Source organism: Chanodichthys erythropterus, chromosome 3, assembly GCF_024489055.1.
Source record: "Chanodichthys erythropterus isolate Z2021 chromosome 3, ASM2448905v1, whole genome shotgun sequence".
Classification (NCBI taxonomy): Eukaryota; Metazoa; Chordata; class Actinopteri; order Cypriniformes; family Xenocyprididae; genus Chanodichthys; species Chanodichthys erythropterus.
Genome location: NC_090223.1, coordinates 35765485 through 35789550, shown reverse-complemented (window position 1 = coordinate 35789550; position 24066 = coordinate 35765485). Strand labels below are relative to the sequence as shown.

Here is a 24066-nt window from a genome sequence, read left to right as displayed (position 1 = left end):
ATATACCCAAACAATGAATGTGTGTGAGTAAATGACAAGTGCACAGTATTCATGTTGAAACGTTCCTCTGTTCAAACACAGCCAGTTTTAACTCACTGGATTAATTTATACATTCATAAAGTTACATTTGATGTAAATCTACACATTTTCTTCTATTACTGTGGATGGAGGGATATAAGAGTTACGACTCGCAGAAAGTGGATCCAACTTTTACAGTTCTACTTCAACTGCCGATATTGCGACATATTGTTAAACAATGTTTAGCTATCACACCCAGTTTTCCTGTGTTATGAAAGAAGATCAGAGGCGTCACAAACTCAGAAATCTGGACTGTCAGCATCAGAGGTAGAACTTGACATGGCAGATGTAGCCAGTCAGCCTTCTTTACTGATAAATAGATCAATACGCAGATGTGAGGCAGAAAGTAAATTGATAATATAATCAAGCTGTTCAAAATGAACCGAATAGCAGTCTGTTTGATTTTGTCAGGTCTTGATGTCTGACTGCCCTTCCCTGATCCAGCAGGGTGCAAGATAAACAGTATAACCACACAAAAGATGAAACTCACAGGGACTGCTGCACAAAAAGAAGCCATAGTCAACGGATGGTACATTTTGATATTACAAATGACCGTGACTATTCCTATGGTGACAGAGTACATCCAAACAAATGTACAAAATATATGTGCATGAATTTGCTTTGTTGAGGCTTTTTGATTCACATACGCTACAGGATGAGCCACAGCTACATACAAGTCTATTGACATGCCCGCAAAGAACAAAGATCCTCCAATCAAACTGCAGCTGTGGAAGGCTGTGATGTATTCCTGTCCGATTCCAGTCACTCCACCCAGGTTCTGGATGATGTTCAGCAGAACTCGGATGTAATAGATGAAATGAGAGCAGGCTAGATGAAGAAAGAGGAGTTCATTCTGGGAAGAGGAAGGCGAGTTTCCTGGACTTGAAGGTGTCACACATTGTTTCAGAAATAGTTCCACTACCACATAGAGGGCTATTGGAAGATTGACAACAAGCATTAGAATATCAAGGATCATGCTGTACGATCCTATGCAGAGCTGGTCGTGGGATGAAATGTTGTAGAAATTCCCGTCTACACTCTGGGAAGATGAAGTGTTCGTTGTCCACATCTCTGTTCTTTGTCAGCGTGAGAGAAGGAAAGTCTGGTGTTCCTTGATGGGGGGCAGATTTTTATAGTAAAATGTCTGCTTGTGATTGACGTTTCTGTCATCCATTATCTGTGATATATTTGCATTTAAGAAGTTCAGATGACCATTTGCAAAACCAGCTTATTTCCCTGTTTCAAGCAGAATCACTTCTGAGCTGGGTAGATTACTAATGAATTGTAATCAGTTACTGATTACAAATTACATGACCAAATTTGTAATCAGTAATATAATCTCTTAGATTACACATTTTTGTTGATGTAATCTGACTACTTTTGGATTACATTTAGATTACTTTTGTGCTAACCCTTATTTGATGTCACATTATATTGTAGGATAATCTTGTACTATTGTGACAGATATACTAAGAAAAATATATATTCTATTCACCAACAAGCACCTCAACAGATTCTTTTTAAACTGCAATGCATGGACAGTTAATTCTTTAAAATACTAACACTAATGTTGCTGTTAGTGTTTGCTGATAGTAACACTGAATAAAACAATCACATCTTATGATTTTAAAACATATTCATTTAAAATTAAGTAAATTTAGAAAACGGCAACATTACAAAAACAAATATTCTTGTTGTTGCTGATTTCTGTGCACGATTCCCCTCACCCTTACTGCTGGAAAAACTCGAAGAATCACAAACGTATAAAAGCGACAGGTTTATTATGGAAAAAAATGTAAACGTAAAAAACAAAACAAAAAGGAGAATCAGTGAATTGTTAACGACTTACTGCCATTGTGTAAGTAATATGTAATCATGTAATCCATAAAAAAGTAACTAGTCTGATTACGAGTATTTTAAAAAGTAGTTTATACAAGTACTTGATTTTTGGAATCTGATTACGTAATCCAGATTACATGTAATCCGTTACTAATTCTGCTGACAGGGTAGAAATTGTTATTTTTATTTTGTTTTTGCACACAAAAAGTATTATTGTCGCTTCATAACATTAAGGTTGAACCACTGTAGTCACGTTGACAATTTTAACGATGTCTTCACTACTTCTCTGGATCTTGAATGTGTTAATTTTGTTGCTTTCTATGGGAGATAAAAAACCTCCCGGATTTCATCAAAAATATTGTAATTTGTATTCTGAAGATGAACAAAGGTCTTTCGGGTGTGGAACAACATGAGTGTGAGTAATTAATGACAGAAATTCGATTTTTGGGTGAACTAACCCTTTAATTAAAACAAGTGATCAATAATAGATTCAGTGGTAGGAATGAATTCTTAATTTGTGGCCACAATCTCATGTCCCCGACCCCCCACCCCGTGTCATGTACAAGCCTGCTGAAAAGGTTTTGGTGTATTAGCATGGTCTTTTTGGACAAACTGGATGACCATGTAAGCCTTGCTTGTTGATCTTGTCAAAAAGCCAGCAACTTTAACACAACATAACATTTTTTTGGCAGATTGATCTTTACTACCATGGTTTTACAACAAATTACTATAGTAAAGTAGTAAAATAGTAATTGAAGACTTCAGATGCAAAAGCCTCTAAGTGCCATTTGAAATTTTCTTCTAAAATAAGCATTTTTATCAGGCTCCTATGTTTAGGTTCAGTAATTTAAATGAATGGCAATCAATAAGTCCTTTTCATTGCCGTTAAAGTGTAATAACTGAACATAAACATAGGAGTCTGATAAAAAATTACAATTTTAGAAGAAAATTTCAGATGGCACTGTTGTGGATAATTGTTGTGTTAATTTTTACCTGTATTCTTGTAAAATATGATGCTTATGGAACAGGGTATGATGTTGGCTTAAGTGGTAATGTTTAACATAGTGCTAACATAGATGTTAAATAGAAAGATTATGATATGGTATGGGGACATGCAAGATGTATGTTAAAAACATGTCTGCGCTAACAATGTGTGGAAAGTTACAGCCGCTAAGAGATGTTCCTAATATTGTAAAAGGACAGAGGCTTCGGACTTGGAGGTTAGAGATATAAAAGTGAGAGGAAGCTTTCGTTCTTGGTCTTACACTCTGCAGCTACTTGTGTTTCTGTATGACCTGTCTGACCTTTCTTGCAAGAAATAAAAGCTTTAAAGACAATTGGACGTGTTTGTCTCTTATGCAGTAGAGTCGGAGTTGATTTTTTTGCCACAACAGCACTTAGAGGTTTTTGCAATGGAACTCTTCAATTGGAGAAGTATAGTAATTGTAGTTTAAGATAACATAGCCAACAAAGTCACCATTGTTTGAAAAAGATGGTTATATTTGGTTATATTGACCTTCTTCTTCTTGTGCTGTTGACCTTTGTTAAGAACATAGGCCTTCACACTGGGATGTAAAAGAACAATATACAGCACTGACAGACTTTCTTCTGTCTTGTTCTCATCTGCCCATCTTTTCAGGTGACCTACACATTGAGTTCAACATGAAAATATACTGTTTCATACTGTGACAGAACATGTAGTAGACCATATCTTTCCTGTACATTGCAGATGCAAATTGTAGGAAAATGACCATGACACACTAAATAAAATGGAAAATTCTGTTTATTGCTGGATTATGTTTAGATCGTATGGAAATGTGACTAAAACAGGAACAAATTATGACATATGACATATTGTAGAAGCATCGCCATATATATGTATATGAAAATATATGTTTTCATTTGTTTGTCTGATGTCTATTCAACAACCAGAATTGTCACAAAATGTGGCTTTTAAAAGCCTTGTAGATTTAATCTTTCATTTCAAGCAAATATTTTGGTCACAAGAGACTGCAACATTTAGTGTCACTGATATGGACACATCAACCTTTTGTGCAAATGGCTGGTGCCAATTGACCACAAAATGGCCTTGCTTTGTCAAAATGGCACGTACAGCATCAGGAATGTATCATCAAACCTGCAAATGTGTCTAAGGTTTCCTTTACATTGAGATCAGTGCATATACATTTGGTTATCAAATTTGTGATCAGAGCAGAGAGCAGTTTAAGGACATTAGCTGAGATTCAGATGAATGGAAAGACTATCCACAAACTGCTAAAGATGAAACAAGCACAGGCTCAAATTAGTGTGTAGGAGGCTTTTAGATTGCCAACAATGTTTTTTTGATAAAATACAAAACTGCAATTATTATTATAAAATCTGCATTTTTATTGTCACGTGTCTCTAAACTTTGCGAACATCCTGGTTGGATATTAGTAACAGCATAATGTTAATATATTTTAATATATAATATATAAGTTGCAATGAAACAGAAATAGTGACAGATCTTTTTTTTTTTTATTGTGATGTACATCCAAATGAAATGGATAATCGGAAAAGAAAAGAATGTAGGGCGGAAACTTGGTTCAGTCTGCAAGTTGGATTTTGAAAAGTGGGATTTGCTCTCAAAAATAGACGCAGATCTGAATGCGAACTTGCTGTTGGTTTTAAAAAAAAAAGGGATGAATCATTTGCAATAAGATCAATAACATACATTTATAAAACAGATCTGAATTTAGATAGGGCCTATTTTGAAAAAAAAATAGCTCACTGATATTAACCAGTCAATTATGTTAAGATATTGATATTAATTGGCAATGAATGATATTAAACCAAAGTCCAATAATAATTTCAAATAATCTCATAAACATAAATAATAATAAATGACAGTTACATCAATTTGATTTTTTTTATTGCAGTTTTAACATTGAATTGCATCAGTATATTTTAATCTGTCTTGTGTGTGTATTTATGGTTGTTTTATGTGTGCTATTATGAATCCATGTGTGTCTGTTTATTCAACAGTAAGTGTAGCAGAGCACAGCGCCTCCCCGAGTGTATTAGTGGCTTTGCAGGCATACAGGCCGCTGTGGTGGAGACAGATGTTCTCTAGGGTGAGCATACAGCTGCCATTCTCCTCATAATCCACCGTCACACACCCGTCCTGCAACTCCAGCAGCTCACCATCCCTCAACCACACCACCTCAGGGTCAGGGTAACCTGAAACACAAAGAGAAGAAGCCGTGACGTCATGAGAGACTGGCTTTGATGTCTATGGAGAAAGCCAGTGACATCCATCGGTGTGTCCTAACCTGTGATGAGACAGGAGAGTTGGGCGCTGGAGCCCTGCGGGACGGTCAGGTCAGATAGAGTCTTACTGAACTCAGGTTTACACTGAAGCTTCAGCTCCAGAGATTGCATTGCTTTATCTGTCTCTATAACACATATAATAGCAAGAAACTGAACTGTAAAAACATCCATCACTGCAAAAAATTGTCATTTGTCAGAGATGTCACAAGTCACAAATGCTGACATTGCTCTGAAGCACATTGATTTTTTTGTTCATGTTTGATTTCTTTCTTACCATCTACAGGGCTCAAGTTTGCAGAAGCATCTGGTTTAGACAACAAAGCCATCCTCTTCAGAGCCAGCAAAGCTTTGCCTGTTTTCTAAAAACAGAAACAAAACGATAAAGAAAGAACAGAAGGAAGTTTGTTAAAACAGTGCAGTGGAGTCCAGTGCACTAACTTATGACTCTTGTGAGTCAGTTGTTTAAATGAATTGGTCAAAATGACTCACAAGCACCCTGATCCGTTCTAATCATTCTAGAAAAATCTTTGTTGAACGCAAAAATTTTGTGAACACATAAGCATTGAAATATAATTTTTTCCTCCATCACCATGTCCCTTAAATAGATAATTTACCCAAAAATAAAAAATCTGTCCCCAATGACTTCCATAGTACTTTTTTTTCTCCATACTATGGAAGTCAATGGAGCCAATCAACTGTTTGGTTACTGACATTCTTCAATATATCTTATTTTGTGTTCAGCAGAAGAATGAAATTCATACAAGTTTGGAACAACTTGAGGCTTCCAAACTCAAACTTTAAAGTTCTCATTAAATCACTTACTTGACTGGGTGTTGTTCATATAACATCATGCAGTTAGCAAACTAAATCTAAACAAAAGTTAAAGGTGCTAAATAGGATCTTTTCGTCAACCAAAGACTGTTACTGAGTTTTTTAAATCAGCGCACGCGTAAGAACAGCCCCCCTCCTTCACAGCTCATTTCGCGGGAACGCCTCCCAAAACTCATGCACGAGTATTGGAACACGAGTGTTTACCACCGGCATTTGCTGTATCGTGTTAGTGGATTCATTATGTCGGACTCACCGCAGGTAACTCATAATCTGCAGTTGTTACTCCTGTCTCCAGACAAAAACATTGCATGCGGCGCCTGTGGAGTGTGGAAAGTTACTGGAGCGCAGTTGAGCTCGTCTCTCACAAGGAACGTCACGGCAGTGATTGACAAGCCAGAGGGCCAATCGTGATCGCGTAAACGATTGGCTGATGTTTTTAAGGCCCTACCTCGTGCACAGATGATGTTTATTAATATTATTACTTTCAGTGCACCTAATAAATAGTCTTTTATCAGTTAGTAAAGACAGTTTCAAGTAATATTGCAAAAATGTATAAAACAGAACATCCTCTTTAGCACGTTTAAGCTAGTTAAAGGTGCAATATGTAATATTTTTGCAGTAAAATATCCAAAAACCACTAGGCCAGTGTTAAATATTTTGTTCACTTGAGTACTTACAAAATCCCAAATGTTTCCAACTATTTGTAAATCGTGAGAAAATTGCAATTTTAACCAAGGCTCCGGGACGTGTGAGGAGTTGCCTCTCAATTGTGTCATATCCGCGTTACCCTCGGTTTCCGGTTTTATTTTGTAAAAAACATGGACACACCAAAGATGCATTAATATATTACATGTTTTAATAGACAAGCAAACAACTGTTTTGATATATTTATAGACAGAAAACGAATTATTGTTATACAGCTCAACACGTTTAGTCTTATTGTTTAAATTTAATTTTCTTGATTTCTTGAGTACCATGCTTTACCATGCCTCAGAGAAACACTATTTTGTGAAGTAGCTAACATAGCATAATCAGATGCAGCTTTATTTTTAGTAACAGTATTTTCTCCATCATACAATACGTTTTAAAATGAATTACCTGCCATTTATCAACATTTATCAGCCATCCAGCATTTAATATGATATTCTAAAATCGATCTATCTTACTGCAGTGTGTAAGTGTCTCACAGCAGCCGCCGAACGAACGCACAGAGTAACGTTATAACATCATTTTCAACACTCTCAAATGTATCTAATATGATAAACAGAGCTGCGTTACCTCATACTCATGAACGGAAAAGCGGAAGCAGCACTGGCGACTGTGTCATAATAAAAGTTCAGCTGCTCGTGAGGCGTGTTGCGCAATCGCTCCAGCAGCCTCGTTCAGCTCCACAACACTCGGCCCTGCTCTGCTTCATACTACAGTAATGTTAATAATCGCATCCATGAACATGATTTCTTCCTGAGTCCTATCCCTATTCTTTTGCACCAGCCGTTGAGGTGAAGACCACATGTCCCATGATTCCGCGCTCAAACTTGGCATCATCAAGCTACGCCTTTGTTTTGAATAGGCCTCTAGCGACCTCTAGCGGATAGAAATCCCACATACTGCACCTTTAACTCAGTGATTACCTTCCATTTCTGCCTAGTCAGGAATTTCTTCATCTTGTCTTTGGAAAGGTTTTTGGTGATGCTGCTGGTGTTGTCAACAGACGTAGATGCCAACCAGGCATGAGCCAATGCATCTTCACATGACATCCTACGCCTGTCAGAGGGTTCAACGCACAGTTATGAATCTGTGTGGACGCATTTGTATGATGTGTGTAAGGGAAGAGAAGCATACTAAAGCACCTGACATCTTTGCTGAGCAGAGAGCTAATGAAATCCTTTGCCTGGTCGGTGATCTCTTCAAAGCTCTCCTCATCAAACTCCCACTTCGCTGCTGTCACGAGAGCCAGAGTCTCTGTGTCACTTTCACCCTGGAATGGAGATTCACCGCTCAACCTACAAGAGGACAAAATCAGATTCAGATAAAATGTAATGGCATAATTCACCACAAGGGGGCAATGAGCGCTTAAGTGGCTGGCAGTGTTGAGCTCACAGGATGTAGCAGATGACACCAATGCTCCACATGTCAGTGGCCAGACCAACAGGCTCGAAGTTGATGACCTCTGGAGCAACAAATTCTGGAGTGCCGTGCATCACCTTCAGAGGTGTGTTGGGATCTAAGGTACAGAACAAACATACAGTGTTGTTTTAGAGTTATTTATATACTATTACAGTTTTTATTCATATTTTGTATGGGCTTTTTTGTTTTTTTAATTTTTTAATTTGTTTTAGTATTTTTTATCAGTTTTTTAAATATGAAATAAAAAAATATTTAAGTTTTAGTAATTTATTTCTAGCTACTTTATTATTTTTATCATTTCAACTTAAACTTATTTCATTTAGCCTAGTAGTCAAGGTAAAAATATTTCAGCTTTATTTTCAGTTAACAAAAAAAAATTTTCACTCAGAAATCCCTTGCAAAAACTACTGTATATCATCATACCATGGTACTTTGCTATATACCATGCATGAATTGTATTTGTATTTATGCATGTATTTAGATGCTACTACGAAAATTACCATGGTATTACCATTGTCCCTGTCCAGATAAATCATTGTATATGTCTAAAAATCATAGTACTTTTTGTTAGAAATATAAAGTCAATGACCATTATTGCACTGTAGCTAATATTTTTATACAGTATATTATTTTTTACATTTTTACTTACATTAATGGTGTAATATTTTAATATGTTGTATTTATGTATGTTATTTATTATATTTTTTTACTTGATTTTGTTATATTTTACTATACACAATTTTATTACAACACATGTTGTCGTGTTCAGCGCAGTATCTTCAGTACAATCATACCCATCTTGCTAGCGAGTCCAAAGTCAATGATTTTGATCTGAAACCCGGTTCTGTCCACACAGACGATGTTCTCGGGTTTGAGGTCCAGGTGGATGATGTTTTGCTGGTGCATATACTGAATCCCCTCCAGAATTTGACGCACATAGCCCACACTAGATGCTTCTGTGTGCTCATAATTATCATCCACAATACGCTCAAACAGCTCTCCACCAGCAACACTGCACATACAGACACAGGTGTTAGGTGCCAAAATACTGTAATGAACAAACTATTGTCGCTATTGAAGTTAATGCATTGACCCTGATGGCGTTTCTCATTTCTGTACTGTATATTGTTCTAAAAACATTGGACTCTTCCAAACACCAACATGCAAGATACTCACAATTCCATCACCATGACCATCTCAGCCTTGTTATCATATGCGGCGAGACATTGCACCAGTTTTGGATGGTGTAAGAAGTTCATTAGCTCTATTTCTTTCCTCGCAGCTTCTCTCTCCTTTGCCCGACGGCCTTTGTAGAACTTTCCAGCATATTCACGACCCGTCACCTTATGGGTCAACCGAAACACCTGGCCAAACTTCCCTCTGGGAAAGATTCAGAATTAGAGCATGATATCATGCTTACAAACTCAAAGTATGTGATATTTAATAAATCAATATCCTAACTTCACATTTATCCAGTTCTTAAGAATTGAGTGAATCTGATATTTTGTTTTTGTCTAATATTTTTTGGGAAAACATTTCCGTGATCACCTCTTAAATATCTAAATTACAGGTTAGTACAGGTAATTTCCACTGAAAATGTCCCAACCTTGACTCTAACTTATTTTTCTTTTCGAGTCAGAGTCTTTGTGTAAACATGATCATGTGTCTAGCATTTTTTTAGGAATAAGGTATATGGGTTGTGTATGGGGTGTTTTCTCTTTTAGACGTAAGTATGCTTGTAGGAACATGTAGAAGTTATGTTATATTTGACAGGCCCTGTGAACGAGAGCTATGAGGCCTGCTGAATGTGTGTGTGTTTGATAAGGATACTTACACTCCTAGTTTTTCCAGGACATTATAGTGATCAGAAAGATTATTCTCAGTGTTGATGGTCACATTCACATACTCCACTGGTTTCTCATCACAGGGCTCTCCTTTGAAAGACAACATGCCTTCATTTACAGTGGGACCTCAACTCTTAGATTGCATGCCTTAATAACTTAAAATGCATTCTTCCTGTTTACAATCTGGTAACTGAACCATGTTCCCATAAATTGTGGGAAAAGATTAGCTTAAAATTGCAAGCCAGTAGTGTGCCGCATTTAAAGAGCTAATCATCCAGCAAAAAAGATACATTAAGACCACTAAAAGTCATCAAAACTTTTATATCATTTCAGAAAATCCTCACCTGGGTTGTCCATCTTGATTGGCTGGGACTCTTGGCTGGGTTCGCTGATGCCCACAGCGTTACAGGCCCTGACCCGGAAGCAGTATTCTCCCTGAGGCTGGAGTCCTGAGGTCACCCTAAGCGAAGTACTCTTGCACTGGGCTGTGAGCTCTTTCCAGTGGTCAGTCTCACCAGGGCTTTCACAAACCTCTACCACGTATCCCGTCACAGCGCTGCCACCGTCATAAGATGGCCCAGACCAGGACAAAACTAGAGAGTGAGGGGAAAGAACGCGCACCACGGGGCAGGAGGCAGGAGGCTGGGGCAGGTCTGGATAAAACACAAATCAAATGCCAAAAATCAAATGTCATTCTAAATGTCAAGTGAGCTTTTAATAAGGTAAAAATAATTTTTAGGCTTGAATATATCGGGAATATTTTAGTACGGTTTGACATGAACAAAATGTGTGTTTGAATAAAAAAGATGAAGTCAAAAAATTATCTACTGTTAAAAAGCAAAAGTTTTTCAGATATTAATAATATTTTTTTTAATTTGATTATTTATGCCATAACTAGGGCTAGGTGTCGATACAGATGTCCCCATTCAATTCAGTTCCGAATCACAAGATCTCAATTTGATTCGATTCTCGATTTGATTCAGTTAATTCAATGATTCAATTTTCACCTGCCCCACCACAAAAATTATAATAAATGAATAAAATAGCTTTTTGTTGTTGTTGTTGTTGTTTTTGACCCATTTGTTCCTGTATTGTAACAAATAAGGTTATGACACCAACATTTTAGATATTTGTGAAATTTAACAATTCTCGATTCCAATTTCAATACCACAGCTAAAACCACTAACTAATTTAAATTTAAAATATTATCAAAGACAAGTAAACTATAATTAATTAATAAGAACAAATTAAACTTTAAGCAATAGCATAAATAAATATATCCAATAGAACAAAGATACAAATGAAATAATCAATGCTTTTAAAGGTCCCGTTTTTCGTGGTTTTTTGAAGCGTTGATTGTGTTTATAGTGTGCAATATAACATGTGTTCATGTTTCGCATGTAAAAAAACACAGTATTTTTCACATAATTTACTTATCTGTATACCGCTGTTTCCACTGTCATAAAAACGGGCTGATGACTTCCTTGTTCTATGAAGTCCCTCCTTCAGAAATACGTAACGAGTTTTGATTGTGCCAGCGGTTCCTGTGTTGTGATTCGACAGCAGCTTAGCACTCCTTGCCCGGAAAAGTCACGCCTCTTACATAACGTGGAGATGCATGCGCTCAGTGTTATTGTAAACATGTCTTTAATTTTACCCTATCAATTTGAGCCGGAATCAGACCCGGTGATTGGACTGCGGGATGAAAATAACAGCATTTCGACGACATGGCGACAAACACGCTCTACAAACGCAACTCTTGTGTATTCCTGTGGGCGGAGGTTAGTCAAAAAACTGTTTTAGTGACGTCATTAAAGAAGGAAGTAGAGGGATGTAGTCCAAACTGGCCGTTCGATGTAGGCGACTTCTGTTAAATAAAATATCTCGCTTGGCATTGAACTTTGAGCTTTAAAATTTTACACACTAACTAAAGTTTGAAACATGGGATCACAAAGAACGGGACCTTTAAGGTTTTTCAGGTATCTAACAGTAGTTTTCAGGTACAGAAATTAAAAAAAGTAATCAAATGTAAAATAACTCTGCATTTAATCATCACTGTACAAATCAAATAATGGTTAATCATTATTAAAGTTACAAAAAAGTTATTCAGTGAAGAGCAGTGAGTGATTTCTTTGTAGTTTGATTAACATTAAAAACACAGACAGCAGCAGGAATATTAGGCTGCTGTCACTTTAATAGCTGCACGAATCCAATATAATAATACACATGTTGTCTTCCTCTACTGCTTTCTTAAGCCATAACCGACTATGTTTACTAGGATACCCGGCAATGCGGGCATTTTGAGATAAATTTGTGTGAATTTGTCAGTTTAAGCACAAGGAGGCTTGAAAGAGAATGCCATGTTGCCAGTTGACCTAATAAGTTGCAAATTGGTCCTCCAGCTGTTCCTTATATGTACATTTATCTTTTCCGGCCTCTTATTGCTACCTGTCCCAACTTTTTTGGAATGTGTAGCTCCCATGAAATCCAAAATGAGCCAATATTTGGCATGACATTTCAAAATGTCTCACTTTCAACATTTGATATGTTATCTATATTCTACTGTGAATAAAATATAAGTTTATGACATTTGTAAATGATTGCATTCCTTTTTTATTCATAATTTGTACAATGTCCCAACTTTTTTGGAATGGGGTTTGTATTATTTGCACGCTGTCTGAGATGGGCAGATTTCTCGGTGTGCACAAACGTCTCACACAGTGCGCGACTTCACTTTCACGTCTTGTTCTTGAATGCTTAAATTGACAAGGCTTAAAAACAGGTTCAAATAATAAACGTCTGTGACCATGCAGAACTGGACCGATCGGGACAGTGACTGTTCCTTCGACTGCCTGGAACGTCATGACAGGATCCCCACTCAGGGTTGCCAGATCTGTGCAATAAAAGTAGCCCCAAAATAGCCCAGGTCAATTTTCCCTATCGGCTGCCGAATTCTCCACTGAATTTGTACATCTGGGGGGTGTTGGAGTGCCGAAATCATACGGACTGGGGTGGAAATCAATCTGCAGATTTTTTTTGACCTGGGGCAACAACTTAAAAGTAGCCAAATTCCATGGGAAAACAATGGACTTGGCAACACTATCCCCACTGTCGCAAAAGGTAAATAAGAGGATGATATCTAGTGAAGAAGACTAGTAATAAGATTAGATAATACTGAGCAGGAATTCTGACGTAGAAACTGGAAGTGGTGAGCATACAAGAATGACACAGAAGAGAGGATATTGTTGAATTAAGTAGTTATTTTTGTTTTTAATGCATAAAGTATTCTCGTTGCTTCATAAAATTAAGGTTGAACCACTGCAGTCATGTGGACTATTTTAACAATGTCTTGTACCTTTCTGGACCTTGAAAGTGCTGGTTATATTGCTGTCTATGAGGGATGAGAAATCTCTCAGATTTCATCAAAAATATCTTCATTTGTGTTCTGAAGATGAAGACCAAGGTCTTACGGGTGTGGAATGACATGAGGGTGAATAAATAATGACAAAATTTTCATTTTTGGGTGAACTAACCCTTTAACGTCAATCAGATATTATGTTCAATGTTTGCGGAATTAAATACAGAAAAATTATCGATTCGTGGCTTTTGAGAATCAATATGAAATCAACCACATTTTAAAAAATTATTAATCGAAAAATCTATTTTTTTTGCCCAGCCCTATACATAACTTTTTTTATTTTAATATCTTATTATTTTCTTTTAAACAGTCTCTGTACAGTTACGCCACTTAGAAATTATGTTTTCAAGTCCCTCAAAAATATCAAAATTAATTTAAGTTCAGATATTAAAAACATGTTAATCATAGAAAATTTAGAACTAAAAAATGAGTATCACAACCCAATTAACAACTCAATGTGGGGGTTGTCTGACCTTACCAAGGATATTCAGGGTCACTGTGTGTTGGGCTGAACTTTTGCGATCTCGCACAAATATCGTGTAACGTCCAGAGTCCTCAGGACGAGCTTCAGAGATCACCAGAGAACTGCTTTCATCACAGCACTCTATATGAAACCTGGAGCTTTCCACCACCTTCAGAAAGACAGATCATTATACAGGGGGACCTGCAGAAGGCAACATGTCTGGATTGTGTTGTGTTAGTGTGAGTGCTTATGTACCTCTTTTTTGTTATAGACCCAGCAAGATGCAACAGGACAGCTGCCTTTGAACACACACGTCAAACGGGCCGTCTCTCCAACATGCACCTCCAGCCGATCGAATGGATCTACAAACTGCAGAGGTGCTGTAAACAAAGGAGACCTCTTTAATGTCTAATTTCTCTTAGACAACAATGAGAGCAAAGGGAGACTTTTGCTTAAGTCTTTTACTTTTACTTCTACTTTTACTTCTTGTATAAATTTATTATCAACTGTAATATGCTTACAATTGTCTCATTCCTGTATAGTATTATTATATTATATTATATTATATTATATTATATTATATTATATTATATTATATTATATTATATTATATTATATTATATTATATTATATTATATTATATTATACAAATAAGACAACTGTAAACATACAGTCTGATTTGAAAAAATTTAATTTTTTGTAATGTAATTATACATATAATTTATTAATTTACAAATAATTGTAGTGTACATTCAAACCATTCTGGCTGGGTGGTTTTCACACAAAACATTGTTCTAACAAAAAAACAAAAAACAAAAAAGAGACACTTTCCTCCTCTCCCTAGTTCAGATATTTGGATGAAAATTTTACAGCTCACTTAAAGCGTTTAGCTCTGCCATCTTACTGCAATTATTCAAATCAACATACTTAAATGAATTTGACTGGATTGATAAAAGCCTGATCTGCTAATGACCTCATGGTACCACAGATAGCAGTGTGTTTTACATGAAAGATGAAAAGACTAAAAGAAAACCATTCAGTGCTTCAGAAGTACCAAAGAAAATGCTGATAATATGTTGAAGTTATGCTTATAATCTGACAAATTCCTATTCTTATAGCTCAGTCTGTTAAGTATTTGGGCTTCTTAAACTGATTAACTGTCTGTAAGGTATAAAAACACACACAAAGGATTCAACCTAAGACACAAGTTGATGTTAAATGGTAGTTTTTAATCGAAGAATATCGCTATGGACAACAAGGATTACAGTATTTAAAAAGAATAACGTCATGATTAAGATGAACATTAGTAGCCAGGACACAAAAGACTGTATACAGCTTCCTCTTATACTGTATATACAACACTAATAGCCCCTGGAGGAGCCAGACAATCTGGAAGTTAAGATCAGTAGAGTGAAACACAGTTGCTCAGGGCAAATGACTCCTTTTTTTAAGCAGGTCATGGTGGTTAGACTTTAACTCGCAATTCCAGACAAAAAGCCTTTAAAAGACATGCTGCGATTAGAGTATTAGGAAAAGCAAAGCAGGTGTTGGAGGCTATAGATCAAATAGCTCTTAAGAAATAAGGAAGGAATGAAAATATCTTCACTGAAATCCAAAAGAATGTAACAAAAGTCTGTGATTCAACTGTTAAGTTATGGTATAAAGACAAAAAGATAAGAATAAGTCAATCTTGTGCCAAGGAGCAAAAAAGGTGCAAAAGTAGGAAGACAGACATGATGATGGTCTTACCTGTTCCTGAGCTGCTTCTTCTTTTGACAAGCACCTCTGTAGCAGGACACAGAGACAACAGACAAATATGTAAAGAATCAGGTGTGTGTGTGGGTGCATTTGTGTTAAAGAGCATGCAAGAGATAACATAAGCTTTGCCTATCATATAAGGGAGGAGTCAAACCATTAGTATGTTAACCAGTCAAGAAAAACTTTTCTTTTTTTATATTTGTATGTGTTTATTTTTTATGGTAACACTACAGTAGGGTTTCACATTACATGTATATATAATGTAATATAACATTACATTAGTTAACATGAACTAAACAATACTTCTACTATTTATTAATCTTAGTTTTTGCTAATTTCAACATTTATTAATACATTATTAAAGTCAAACTTTGTATTTGTTTACATTAGGTAATGCACTGTGAACTAACATGAACAATGAATGATTGTATTCTTACTAACATTAACAAAGATTAATAAATGCTGTAGAAGTATTGTTCATTGTTGGTTCATGTTAGCTAATGCTTTAACTATTGTTAACAAATGAGACCTTATTATGAAGTGTTACCTTAATTGTTATATATTTATATTTTTATAGAAATATTATATTATCTATATACATTATAAATAAAACTTAAATATAGAGAGCATAAAACATAACATACAGTATGAGCTATGTAGGAATAATAAGATTTCTAATGTGATAAATTAAAGTGCTTTTTAAAATAGTTTTAGATGTAGTCCAGGATGTGACACCAATGACATGGAAGCTTCAGAGGAACCAAAAATGTCCCATGTATTAAATGACATTTCCTACTCTTAAATGCTGGAGATTAACTCATGGGTAGGGCCATTGCCATTTGTGACATACCTCTCTTTAGTGCTGGAGAGCTTGTTATAGGACTTCCTGTCTGAGGCGACTGTGGGCCTTTAAAAACACTGATGTTATCTGGGACGTTCTGAGTTGAGTTTAAGACCCCGTTTACCATGTCAGGAGTGTGAGGATGAGGGGAATTAGGTTGAGAGTGAGACTTGTGGGTCATATTGTTATGGATCCCAGCAATTGTTTCATAGTCTGCAGTTGATTTGTTAATATGAGGAGCAAAAGGGAAGTAAATAAAATAAGAGAGAGAGAGAGAACTGCATTAGAGAAGGTAATTAACATTGATAATCCTGTCAATACACACTTCTATATATGATGTAAACAGAAACAACTGCACACTTACCTCTTACAGTGCTATTAATGTAGTAAAAAGTAGTAATGGTAACTGCCCCAATCCAGCTCAGCTAACCCATACTTTTTAATAGACATTCAATGGTCTTGTAGAAATATACACCACACAGTACACACTGTAGACTAAAGCTGATTTTGAGACATACTTGCCTCTCACACAAACTGCTGCGCTGCTGGATGTTTTTCCGGCTGTGTTTTCGGCCACACAAGTGTAAGCTCCAGCATCCTCCGGGAGACATTCCTTAACTACCAAACTTGCCTCTCCTCCCACTAATGAGGATTTACCAAACAGCACAATCTCACCTGAAACGGTTAGAGTGACATTTAAAATACTTTAATATATTAATGTATAATTCTTTTTTAATTTACTGGACAATTTCAATTTACCATAGCAAGTAAGGAACAGGAACTTATGTATGAATTTATGAATTATGCATATGAAAACAATTATATCTTCAGTCTATAGTGTACATATTCTTACTCGTATGTTTCAAGTAGCAAAATCAGTATTAAGAAAAAAACTGGACTCACCATTATGAAGCCAGGAAACGTTGATTGGCTGGCTCCCTGTGATAGTCCCTTTCAGTGTGATGTCATTTCCTTCATCCACTATGCAGTCCTCGAGGGGTTTGGTGAAAAGAGGTGGATCCAGACTGCTGTGTTTACCACTCTCTAGCTTGACAGAGGAAATCAGAATGAGATTAGTTACATATATTTATTATACAACAATGAAGTACGATTCTTAAATCATTCTCACACCACCTGAATTTGCATATTCCAATAAGTCTGTGTATTAGTGGTGGCGATTTATCAGTGACGCTTTCTGTTGGTTACATCCTTACTCCAGTAGGGGGCAAGTGACTGTCTTTATGAGTGAGTCATTATATTATTATTTTAGCCGATTCATTCAAACACACTGATTCATTCAGGTACTAAACTATTTTATAAGTAAATCATTGAATGGTTCACTCAACCGATTCATTCAAAAACACTGATTTATTTAGGTACTAAATGATAGGTGAGAAGCGGTTCTGAGCAGACCGATTGTTGTATGACATCAAAGTATCGTGAGAACGATTAGACAATTAGAATCGCTCTCGCTGTATTTTGATGTCATACACCGATCAGCAACGCTGCATGAATTCGAACACACCAAGATGGTCCTCAATGCAGAACACGAGATCAAGGAGGTGAGGTTGGATCCAGATCCAACTCCTCCCACTTTACATAAGAGAAGCGTCTCGCTGCAGCCTGCGGTGGACATCCATCCCGGCCCACATCCAAGTGTGACGTCAGAAGCCAGGCCAATGCCGCCCTGCAGCCGATTCTTAAGATTTTATTGGTCATGTCAATCACAGTACTGATTGCCTACACCAAACACTGATCCCTAAACCTACTCGTCTCAACCCCCTGGATCTGGATCCAACATCGCCCCCTGGATCTCGTGTTCTGCAGTGAGGAGCTACTGAACACCTAATTTTATGAGCAAATCATTGAATCATTCATTCAAATGATTAGTTCAAAATCACTAATTCATTGAGGAATGCCACTGCTGTTTGTTGTTCAGAGACTCTGGCTTAATTTGGATGTATTTTTGTTGGTGGACAAAAAATAAATAAAGTAGCTGCCAATATTGTTACTAAAATGTAAGTTTCTCTGTATAACTTGTTTATTCAAGTATTGCATAAAAATGATTGCACACTCGCAGTTGTGCTGTTGGTCTGATTATATCGACACTTTTGAGTGTGATATTGCTTAAATATAATACACTTGCACTTCTCTGCTCTTTTCCATTCCAGCTGCTCATTGTTGTCAGCTTGTTTTATGCAAGTTGTCAGTTATGTTGTTAAATCTGTTGAAAAAGGTGTTTATTTAGTAAAAATTCATTTAATTTGAAGCAGCAATGTTGCAAATGTTAGTTCATGATTTTAATGCCGTATAAAGCTTGATATTATGCAACTGTACTTATGAATTTTAACTTGTTTTAAGGATTTTTTTGATAATTTTAATTGCTAAACAAGATCAAAATTCTGATTAAGAACATTGTTTTTTTGCAGTAATTAACAAGAGGTTAATATTAGACCTGTTAATCATGTATACTATAGTGTTTAACAATAATTTCACACAGGAAGAAACAAAACTCATAAATGAAGAGAGCAACTGAAGAGATCTGTTTCAGCAAACAGCTGCTGTATCTCTTAACATCCTTGCAATCACACCTTCTGTCTTGAAACAGTGCTTATATTACGTGCAACAAAAGGCAACAAAAATTGTAATAAAAAATGATCTAAAAACAACAACATAACTAACAAAATTAGTCGCAACTTAAAAGAGCGAATTGAAATAACAACAAAGGCTTGAGCTAAACTCTGACACTCCTCTACCAAACCTGTTTCTGTTTAAAACACCGCCACTTACCTTTTATACAAGGCATTGGGCGGAGCCTTGTATAGTATAATACACCTTTCAAACGTATATGCATTTAAAAATAGCTTTGCATTTAAACATAACTTTTTGCGTTTAAACATAGTAACTTTAAAATGTGAATGGCCTCTTTTGTATTTTTGCGTGCTGGATCTACAGCAGTGTCATGTTTACCTGATTAATTGGTGTGTTTTTTTTTTTTTTTGTCATTTAGTCAAGGGACACATGTCATTTCGATTAAAGGAACAAGTCATTCTAGTCCTCCTGCCTTAACAATGGATCAAACACTTTTGTTCTCACTGACCTGGTAGATCACATGGTCTTTTGACCTGGCCTAAAGTAATCCTTGTTTGTTCATGCAAACAAGGATTTTTTTTTTTTTTTTTTGCTGGCTGTTATGGCAACACACTATGTCGGAAAAATTAAATTGTGACTACAATTCTGAGAAGAACGAACTGAAATGTTTTTAGTTTCATTCTTTGTACTCTGACTGTCATGTATCAGCTGATAAGATCTAAGAAATGAAAGGAAGGAACTGTGGTGTTGTAACCATGTTAAAATGCAGTTCAGAGGAGAGCAGTACCATCAAACATACTGTATACATCCAACACAAACCAGTACATGAAACACAAAACAAAAGCAAGGAAGGAATTTCCTGCCAACAGTGACCTCTTGCCTGGTCAGTAATTTGCATCCTGGGGCAGATAAGATTCAGTGTTATTTTTTGTTTTTTTTTAAACCTGAAAATACACAGAAAGATTTAGAATTTTGAAACCGAACTATAAAGCTAGGTTGTAAAATTTAGAAGAAATAAAAAAAGAGATGTAATTCATGTTGTAACTTCTAAATGAACTGGGTTTTATGTTTCTCAGAAGTATTATTTATTAAATTATGATTAAATCAACCTGACAAATTAGGTTACACCAACAAAAGTAGTTTGTATGGATTAGATCCATGGTTCTCAACCATGAATCTAATCAAACCATCTAGCAAATCTTCAACAAACCTTTATTATTTCCTTCAACAGCTACTGTTTTTGTAAAGAATGTAGTTCTTGAAACTTCTGGAATCAGACGAATAATTGTGGTTAAAAAATTCCCAGATTCTATTAATAATAAAACTTGAAAACAAAGCAGCCTTGCCATAATTACAGCAGAAAATATCATGGCTTGTATATGAGGGGGGTCTTCGAATATTATTTTGCACAAATAAAAAAGATTAAGAGGAAATAAGATCCATGAGGTATTTTTTTTTCCAGAAAGTAAAACATTTTATTCATTTAGAAAAAATGCAAAATTGTGCAAAGGCATTTCCACTAGGGGTCTCACAATTTAGGACCCCACTATATGTCTCAGAAGATTACTCTAATAAGTAAATATGCTTATCAGAAATGAGCCTGTTAGTGAAAAAACAAAACAAAATCATTTCAGACAGATAGTATGATGTCCTATCTGTCCCACTTAAGAATGTATAGGATTTCCCTGTCTAAATCTGAGTGAATGCAGATTACAATCCAAATGCAGTGAAAGTGAAATCAAAGTGCCTGTCATTCTCTGATGACTGCTAAATGAAATGCTAATTATTAACTCTTCAGAGGGATTGTCTTAAGGACAACATTTCCTGCAGAGATCACGCATCTAACCAAATGTAAAAATGTTTTTGATGGCAAACATCCAACTAACTTGCCCAAACCCATATACAGAAACACAAATAGGCTCTCTGGAGAATGCAAATACTGACGGACACACTCACAAACACTTGTGTGTATTTGTACAAGACTCAAGAAGTTTTCAGACTTGCCTGTGCTGGATGTGTCTTCAGGCTTCTTCACGGCTGTGGTGATTGTAGTTCTCTTTGTGGGTTGGGACCCTTGTCCATTGGCCCCCTTTGACTGGGAGTCTGACAGTTGTATCCTGAAAGTGGACACATAACGTGTCTTCCCATCAGCGATACTCATTTCTCCTCTCAGTATAAACCCGTTTCATAAAATCCAAGTCATTTCCCAGCTTTCTTATCAGACGGCTCGTATTTTCCTGTGTCTCAGAGTCTCTGTTACACACACATGTCCTCTGACCCGTGTTGTTCTCTGCATCTCTTTAGTTTCTGACTCCTCCCCGTCACTGAAGCCTCATTCATTCGGTCTGCAGGAGATTGTCCTCTTGCTGGGTTCGACTCAGCACCTCCCCACAGACCTCCCCGCAACTATCACACCATTTCACCATGTATCTCTTGCACAGTTTCTTTTTACACACTGTGGCTATGGTGAGAGAGAGAGAGAGAAACAGAGAAACTTAGAGTGGGTGATAGAGAGAACATGTTATGTGTATGTTAAATTTATTAATGCTTTGGAAAAGTAAACTATATAGTGTGTAATTTCAGTGATGTTCATTTGAATCTATTGGTGTGAAAAGGGAGACAAAGATACACAAATAACTGATTAGAATCTGAATCAAAGGTCAGGCATTCCCCGTTCCTTTTCCCTCTGGAATTACTGTCATGTTATCAGTTGAACTTTGGTTGTGTGTTTGTTTCCACTGAAAAGAAAACTGAGCTTGATTGTTTGGAAACTGTCATTTAGCCTGCACGTTCAAGAACATTTTAAAATGTCTCTTATTTTAAGATTTATTTGATCAAAAACAGTAATATTGTAAAATATTAATACAATTTAAAAATGGTTTTCTATTTTAAAATATGTTAAAATGTCATTTATTTCTGTGATGTCAAAGCTGAATTTTCAGCATCAATACTCCAGTCTTTAGTGTCACATGATCCTTCAGATATCTTTACAATATGCTGATTTGGTGCTCAAGAAACCTTTTTTTTTCCCCTGAATAGAAAGTTTTGGAACAGCATAAATGTTTTTACTGTCACTTGATCAATCTAATGCATCATTGCTAAATGAAATAATTTATTTGAAAAAAATAAATAAATAAATAAATAATAAAAAAAAAAATATATATATATATATATATATATATATTTGTATATATCTGTCTATTATTAGACAGACATTATCTGACTGATCTGGAGCAAGTTTCGTTGATGTACAGTTGTAACACTGATGGCATTCATCTACGAGTTCATACTGATATCTCAGCGGTCATTGGCTTTTGTTGGGTCAGTGTGAAAGTGACAGTAATGTTTCCAAACAGGCAACTTCAGACAGTTTGAACTTGATTGGTGTTTGTTGGGTCAATGTGAACCAGCCATTAGAATATTTAGAACATCTTTTAAGCAGTGTAATGAAAAAAAAAATCTGTGTGAAAACCAGATAGGTAAGGTGAACAAAACTCCCGCTCTCATCTTTGTGTGTGTGCAGTGGTGTGTGATGAGGAGCTGTTTGCTTTGGACATGCCAGTCCATAGAGAAACCCAAACATCCACTAAAGACCTTGAACATGTGAACAGACTCATTTGGAATCAATAATGCAGAAAAACAATGTTACTGTATGTGTAGTCGAAAAAAAAAAAAAAAAAATGATGAAATTTTTTTAAATTACTGTAACATGACTGAAATGTGTGCTTGTCAGGAGCTACAGGAAGTTCCACAGCTTTTTTGGGGGTAGTGAGTAAATCCGCTAACTGGTAAAGGGTAGTGTACAATCAGCCCATCAAAGGTCTGGTAATGTTGTTATGGTTGGAATGCAGACAGGAAGATCCTAGACAATAATCCATGAATAACTGGAAACAAAAAACAAAGCAACTGACAAATAAATATTTGACTCATACGCCACACATGGATTTCCTTTACATTTAAAAAATGTAGCAAAGACTAAATTTAAATGTTACACTTTCTATTTCAAAAGTAAATGGAATTACTTATTTGTATTATTACTATTATATTATATTTATTATATAAAATTATAATTATATTAATCTTTATCTAATAATAATAAAAATAATCTTACACTCTAAAAAATGCTGGGTTAAAAACAACCCAAGTTGGGTTGAAAATGGACAAACCCAGCGATTGGGTTGTTTTAACCCAGCAGTTCGGTTAAATGTTTGCCCAACATGCTGGGTAGTTTTATTTAACCCAACTATTGTTTAAAAATTACAGTATTGCGTACTTGAACCCAAAATATACCTTGAAAATTAACATTTATTAATATGTTTAGTAAATGACCATTTTAATTTCATTTTAGATTCATTTTAAGTCAGCCATACAGTCATTTTCAAACAATAGTTGGGTTAAATAAAACTACCCAGCAGGTTGGGCAAACATTGAACCCAACAGTTGGGTTAAAACAACCCAACCGCTGGGTTTGTCCATTTTCAACCCAACTTGGGTTGTTTTTAACCCAGCATTTTTTAGAGTGTAACATTAAAAAAGAAAGCACGGAAACAATGTAAAAGACACAAAATGTATTATTGGGCCAAAATCAATAAACTGATGAATGACTGTTTTGTGACACTGGGCTTCACCTGTTGCAGTATAATCAACTGATACAACATGTAAAATCCTGTGAATGGTGCAGATCTATCTATTGAATTTGAAAGAGTGAGAATCTTGTGCACTCTAGTGAAAAGAATGAGGAATAACACATGAAAACATCTGACTGTGTGAGCTGACTGAAAAACACTTCAAAGACCTGTAACCTTTTCAGACTAAAGTTGGGAATATTTGCTGGAATCACCTGAATTAAAAATCTGATATGGTTCTTCAAGTACAAGTCAAGAACACCTGCTGTGTGTTCATGACAGGGCAGGGCAGTCGTGGCCTAACGGTTAGAGAGAGAGAGACTGGTAACCCGAATGTTGCG

The 24066-nt window shown here is 35.9% G+C and overlaps 1 protein-coding gene across 1 annotated transcript; it reads right to left on the bottom strand.

Annotated features, from left to right (window-relative positions):
- Positions 1 to 3694: 3694 nt before the first annotated feature.
- On the bottom strand, positions 3695 to 17164 carry mylk5 (myosin, light chain kinase 5). The gene is made up of 15 exons (XM_067381970.1): positions 17031 to 17164; positions 16518 to 16721; positions 15659 to 15694; positions 14165 to 14289; positions 13925 to 14078; positions 10373 to 10681; positions 10019 to 10118; positions 9361 to 9564; positions 8979 to 9196; positions 8158 to 8281; positions 7908 to 8060; positions 7689 to 7821; positions 5501 to 5585; positions 5229 to 5351; positions 3695 to 5136 (listed from the first exon to the last, which is right to left on the bottom strand). The coding sequence occupies exons 2-15, from the start codon at positions 16687 to 16689 to the stop codon at positions 4931 to 4933; spliced, it is 2142 nt and encodes a 713-aa protein (XP_067238071.1). The 5' UTR covers positions 16690 to 16721; positions 17031 to 17164; the 3' UTR covers positions 3695 to 4930.
- Positions 17165 to 24066: the final 6902 nt, after the last annotated feature.